This window comes from Terrapene carolina, unplaced genomic scaffold, assembly GCF_002925995.2.
Source record: "Terrapene carolina triunguis isolate 2854851 unplaced genomic scaffold, T_m_triunguis-2.0 Scaffold26275, whole genome shotgun sequence".
In the NCBI taxonomy this organism is placed as follows: Eukaryota; Metazoa; Chordata; order Testudines; family Emydidae; genus Terrapene; species Terrapene triunguis.
In genome coordinates, this window is record NW_020690626.1 from 2,445 (window position 1) to 9,197 (window position 6,753).

The 6,753-nt window shown below is 35.5% G+C and overlaps 1 protein-coding gene across 1 annotated transcript in view; it reads left to right on the top strand.

Moving 5' to 3' along the window:
- LOC112125875 (attractin-like) overlaps window positions 1–6,216 on the top strand; it is a gene marked incomplete at both ends in the record, with an annotated part of 7,690 nt that extends 1,474 nt beyond the window's left edge. The window contains 4 exons of the mRNA XM_026662345.1: window positions 395–510; window positions 1,068–1,206; window positions 3,666–3,847; window positions 6,000–6,216. Of these exons, the coding sequence (XP_026518130.1) occupies window positions 395–510; window positions 1,068–1,206; window positions 3,666–3,847; window positions 6,000–6,216 (654 nt within the window). The remainder of the gene's footprint in view (window positions 1–394; window positions 511–1,067; window positions 1,207–3,665; window positions 3,848–5,999) is intronic.
- Window positions 6,217–6,753: the final 537 nt, after the last annotated feature.

The following is a 6,753-nucleotide window of genomic DNA, read 5'->3' on the forward strand; positions in this document are numbered from 1 at the left end:
TATGAAACTCCCAGTTGAGAGCCAGGATTTCAGAAAAATGTGCCTGCATTTGCACACCTAAATTGCCCTGTTGTATATGCAAATGACAAATGGACATCTATCTATTGGGCTTGCATGGGCAATCTTAACATTTGTGTGTCTTTCTGCATTTAATTGCATGTGCACTTTCCTGAAAATGACTTAAAATTATTGACAGAAGAAATTAATGGAATTTCCTTCAACTTAGTTAAATTAAAGTAAAATCAAGAAGTCCAGTTTAATTGATAGCTCTCATGGGTTATGCGAAATCTGTTGGCACAGCCATTGGTTATATCATGTGTGTAAACAGTTTCTTAGAACTCTGTCAGGAAATGCTTGTTTTTGGTCATGCAGGATTTTTCTTTAATTGTTGTAGATCATGAAAAATGTAATCAGATTACAGACTGCTATAGCTGTACAGCAAATACAAATAACTGTCAATGGTGCACTGACCAGTGTATCCTAAAGCATAACAACTGCACAGAAGATCAGGTAAAGGTGTTTAAATATCACTCTAAAAATGTTAATCTCGCTATGAAGTTCCAAATGTCAGGAAAACTAATCACAATTAGTGTCACAATTACCTCTATGTGTTTCTGCTGTGAAAGTAACTGTAACTACAAACATCTGAATTTCTTGAGGAGGTTCAGTGGCTTTTGGATCATATTATACTTCTCACTACTTAGATAGCTGTATCCTAAAGAGACAATGGGAAGGGGCAAGGAAAGATGAGGGCATCAGTATGATTTATTTGATAAGGCATATGCACATCTTGATAATTCCATTCATAAGGTCAAAAAACCCTTGATTCCCTCCTCACATCTTATAAGCAAGATGGCACAATTAATTTAAGAGGGACTTGAGCATGGTGAGAGAGGTGGCTTAGCATGCAGATTTGGGGAAGGAATTCTGAACATGATACATCTTTTGAAAATATTGGTCCTTCTATAGACTTAATTTGTTGCCTCTTCTACAGAATTATAGTGGTGGTCTTCGTGAGTGTGAATAGACATGTAAGAAAAAAAGTTTAAACATGCCGTGTGTTTTAGGTACCCATTACTGAATATGATAAATGCCCCAAGGATAACCCTGCATATTATTGTAACAAAAAGACAAGTTGTAAAAGCTGTGCCATGGATCAGAACTGTCAGTGGGAGCCCAGGAATCAAGAGTGCATAGCTTTACCTGGTACGTATATATTGTATTTAAAAACAAATACTAAATCCGTAAATCCAAAAAATTCTTTATTTTTCCTCCTCAAAATCTATGGTATGTTTTTAAGATTACGGTGAGGTAAGGACTGTTCTTTGTAAGGAACAATTAATTTTATGTATATGTTAATGTTATGTGAGATTTGCTTTGAAATCCAACTGAAATCTTAGACTGGCATTTCTGGTCTGTTCATTCCAAATTAGATATGAAGCTTCGTATTATTAATATTTATTATAAGTGGTAATTAGGGCTGTCAAATGATTAAAAAAATTGCAATTAATTGCAAGATTTAAAAAAAAGTTGCGATTAATCAGTTTTAACCGCACTGTTAAACAATAGAACACCAATTTAAATGTATTAAAGCTATTTTTTGACTTTTTTCTACTTTTTCAAATATATTTATTTCATTTACAATACAGAGTACAAAGTATACAATGCTCACTTTATATTATTATTTTTATTACGAATATTTGTACTGTAAAAAAGAGATACAAAAGAAATATTTTTTAGTTCACCTCATACAAGTACTGTACTGCAATCTCTTTATTGTGAAAACGCAACTTACAAATGTAGACTTTTTTTTTTTAATGTAACTGCACTCAAAACCAAAGCAATGTAAAACTTTGGAGCCTACAAGTCCAAGCATGAAGGGGCGTACAAATGTTTAGCGTATCTGGCCCGTAAATACCTTGCAACACTTACAACAGTGCCAGGCAAATGCCTGTTCTTACTTTCAGGTGACGTAAATAAGAAGTGGGCAGCATTGTCTCCCGTAAATGTAAACAAACTTGTTTGTCTTAGCGATTGGCTGAACAAGCAGTAGGACTGAATGGACTTGTATGAGGTTTTGTTTATCTTTTTTACAGTGCAAATATTTGTAATAAAAATAATAATTTAAAGTGAGCACTGTACACTTTGTATTCCGTCTTGTAATTGAAATCAATATATTTGAAAACGTAGAAAAACATCCACAATATTTATAATAAATTTAAATTTGTATTTTATGATTTTTTAACAGTGCGATTAAAACTGCGATTAATCGTGACAATTTTTTTATCTAGTTAATTTGTTTTGCATTAATCACATGCATTAATTGTGATTAATTGTCCGCCCTAGCAATAGTAATGTAGTGGATGAAGAGATTGTACTTAAGCTCCAAGCAAAATATTTCAGATCTGCTTTTGTCCCTCTTTTATCTATTTCTTTATTTATGTAATTGTTTCAAAAGATTTTATATCCCAGTAAGACCCAAATTTAATCAAGGTTAATTTAATTATCAAAAACTGTGTGCTTTCCCATGATCTGTTGTCTAATGTGAGATTGGTACACCTCTACCCTGATATAACGCTGTCCTCGGGAGCCAAAAAATCTTACCGTGATATAGGTGAAACCATGTTATATTGAACTTGCTTTTATCGGCCAGAGCACGCAGCCCTGCCCCCCTGGAGTGCTGCTTTACTGTGTAATATCCGAATTCATGTTATATTGGATTGCGTTACATCGGGGTAGAGGTGTACTGTATTATTCATTTGGGAATCAAGAGCATGTTATAAAATACTAAATACTATTATTTTTCCTAGTACTTCTGTATCCCGAATATTCCTACAGCTGGATGAAGTAGAGCAATGAGTATACTGCCTTGAATTAATACTTTATTTATCAAAAAATCTGAAAGAGAAATGTTTCTTCCCTCCCACCTCCAAAATTGCCAGCTTTCATAATTTCATTATTTTCTCAATGTTTGGCATTTTTCTTTAGTCCTAAGCGCTTGGAGTCATGTGACAAGCAAAGGCTTTTATTTAAAACAAAATAAGTTTCTAGCCCATATTGTTATAGAGAGAGGCTTGAAAGCGTGACCTGAATGCACCCTAAAAATTTCTAGAACCGAAAGCAGTTAAAGCCCCAAATGGATTTGTTTTTATTTAATAATTTTAAAGCCAATTTCATGATGGGGTGGGGTGTGTGTGTGTGTGGGGGGGGGGTAAATCTAACTCAAAATTTAATTCTTGGGATTGGCAGTACTGCACCCTACCTCCTGCTTTGGCTGTTTCCGAGGGCAGGGGCACATCTCCTCTTCTACTAGAATTTAGTAGTTGAATATTTAATTTCTTTCAGTTGACAAAAATATTAAAAAGGTGCATTTGACATAAATTAGAGACAAATATCCAACTAAAACTAGTAGCTAACCTGCATACCAAACAAAACTCCACTCCTGCCAAAAGTTCGGTTTCCATCAAAGCTACTCCTTCTTCAAAAGCCTTTGTTAATAGATGTGCCTTTTACCATGGCAGGAAGGTTGGTGAACCGAGCTCTTTTGGACTAAGGCTCCAGTGCTGAGGGCCCCTTCTGGAGGACATTCACCATCTCCAAGTGATGTTTTTTGACTAGGGGGAGAAAGGTGTTGTGTATCATTAATTGGTTTCACTTTTTCATAGAAAATATCTGTGGAGCAAACTGGCATTTGGTTGGCAACTCGTGTTTGAAAATCAATAGCACAAAAGAGAGCTATGACAATGCTAAATTGGCATGCAGAACTCACAATGCTCTACTGGCATCTCTCACAACCCAGAAGAAGGTGGAATTTCTTCTAAAGGAGCTGCAGAGAATGCAGTCTTTGGTGAGTGTTACTCTTGAATGCCATGTGAGTAGTAGAGCGCTGAATATGGAAGAGTACTTACTGTGGTACTGTGTGTTTTGTATCAAAATATGCTCCATAACTCAGAGGACTGATTTTCTTTTTAAATTCAACATATTCCATGGCAGCTTTGCAGTGAAATAGTAAAGAATGTAAATGTGTAACATAAACATGCAGGGTGCCTCAAGGATATCATTGCATAATAAAATCACACACACACTTCTGATTTGGGATACATGACTGCAACATGAAGGTGAGTAGTTCTCATGTGAACTGCACATGGGACCCTAGACTGTAAATAAAGGTTCCATTGCGGCACCATATATACTTAGTGTAAAGCGCTTAAATTGTTGTTCTGTTCTGAAAAGTGGTTTGATACTCAACAGATCCATGTGAAATATTCAGTTAAATCTGCTCTAGTGACAAACATTTTTCCCTGTTAACGTTACAGAGCCAACACAACTAATAAAATGATTTAGAATTTATTACGACTTGCACATCAATAGAATTGACTTTCTAATCAATTAAACTTGTACAAAGACATGGATGGCGGGGTTGCGTAAGTGTTGCTAAGGTTGTAGTGGTGGTCCACGGATGTAATTGAGGTCCTAATTTGGCTTGCAGAACCATTTTTATTGATGGTACAGAAGAAGAACTTATATAAGCTCTCAGAGCCAAGACTGCGCAGGGCTAGCAGTCAGTGACATTAATTTTTTATTGGTAAATGGAAAAAATGGTGAACAGAAAGAAATGAGGTAATAAACATGGAACGTCATATTATGTTGTTACTTTTCAGAGCAGAAACATACTTTATACGTAGAACACAAATATCTAAAGAAAAACTGAATTGTTAAATTGAAACAAGAACATTTTCCTTCTTCCCACTTTTGCTCCCTCTGGGATCTTAAAATGAAACAGTTCAACAGTTATAAGACACCAGGGTGTTCCATTTTTATCAACCCTATATGAGGTACTTTCTATACAAGATTACACATTAAAATAATCATTTGTGAGGCAAGGGGGAGAAACATAGAATATTGTAAAAGTACATGGGTTTTCAAAACTCCAGGCTTTTAGATACCATGGTGATGAGTGCTGTATAAATTGATGAACTTGATGGCCAGTCCCATAAGCACTCTAACATTTGAACTTCTTTTAGAAAGGATGTCGTTCACTTACCTCTGGTTACTTTATTCTTAGAGAGTTGGTAATGGTGAGGGTCTTAGAAAAAACTGTGCAGATTTTTAAGGAATCTTTTGGTTTTAGTTTATATTTGTATGTTTTATTGTTTTAGCATGTTTTGTAATTTCTAAAAATAGCTTTGGTAGAAAGCTACACTGCATTTGGTATTTGAACTCTGCCTTTCAATGATGTGCTGCTTTCACTCTGGTAATGACTTTCTGAGGGGGAGTGCTCACTGATTAAGAGTCCAGTGATTGCAGCTTGTCTGTTCATTTGTAGTTCCTCTGAAAAAATGTGGCCTGATTTTTTTCAGAGGTGCTGAGTACCCACAGTGCTTCAGTAAGTGTTGCAGGTTTAAGTTAATCGAAGATAAAATGTTTTGAAGTAGGTGGATTACTTTGTGGGCTGCCCAATGATAGTAACTGTTTTCATTGCTTAGATAAACTATTTGTAGCTGTTTTCTTTAAGTCACCATTACGTTCTGCATAACAATAACCCCAGAAAACTGCTGTTTCTATTTCTCTCCTTTTACAGTACACTCATGAGCATCTAAGGCCAACTCTTTTTGTTAATTTCAGAATTGTTCAGGTTTAAAATGTATTAAAATGTTCTGCTTCCTCTCTAGTTCTTACCTTTTTTCAGCTATTTAAAAACTGTGTGTGGAGTGGTTTGGGAGATGGGAGGGAGCATGTTTTAAATTAGATAAATGAGGCACGTGCCTGAAGGATGTTAATTCTCCAGTTGATGTGCTCTGTAAGTCTAGTGGGACTGAGAAAACAGTATGCCCTTAATTAATGTTTGCACTTCCAAATCTGCTAGAGTGGTTCATACACATTGCAAGACGTTAGTGTTTTTTATTTATTTATTTATTTATTTTAAAGTCCTGCTTCTTAACTATGTGAAGTGGTAAAATTGTGGTGTTCATTCAACTGAACATTTATTTTATCTCTAGCCCAAAACTTTGACCCCATGGGTTGGACTGCGGAAGATCAATGTGTCGTACTGGTGCTGGGAAGACATGTCTCCGTTTACAAACACCTTGCTCCAGTGGCTGCCTGGGGAACCAAGTGATGCTGGATTTTGTGGATATTTAGCTGAGCCTTACCAGCAGGGATTGAAGGCCGCAACATGTATCAACCACGTTAATGGCAGTATCTGTGAAAGGCCTGGTAAATATGCTGCTGATGAATGGTTTTTTTTACGGGGAAGTATTTTATTGCCTAAGTAATACAAATAATATCCCCCCCCCCAGTTAAATTTTGAATGTTTGCATCATTCAGTAACCAAACAGACCAGTTTGAACAATAGTTTTGTTTAGTTATTCTGTACAAAAATCAGGCATTTAAAAAACAGCAGAAGTACAATGAGACTGAGCAATAATTAGCTTTAACTCTGTCTTCCAATTGTATATTTGTATGTGACATTCAGGTTAATTTTGGTATGGAACAATCTTCTTACTAAAAAATAAAAACTATTCTCTACCTGAATTTTTTTGTACACGTTGTCTAGCCAGAGGATAAATTTTTTTTTTTTTTTGAAGTTTAAAGTTAATTGAGCAAAACACTTTGGAAATATGAGAGTTTTGAAAAAACAAAACAAAAAGAAAACTAGATAAATTCATTGAGTTTAAGTCCATTAATAGCTATTAGCCAGGATGGGTAAGGAATGGTGTCCCAAGCCTCTGTTTGTCAGAGGGTGGAGATGGA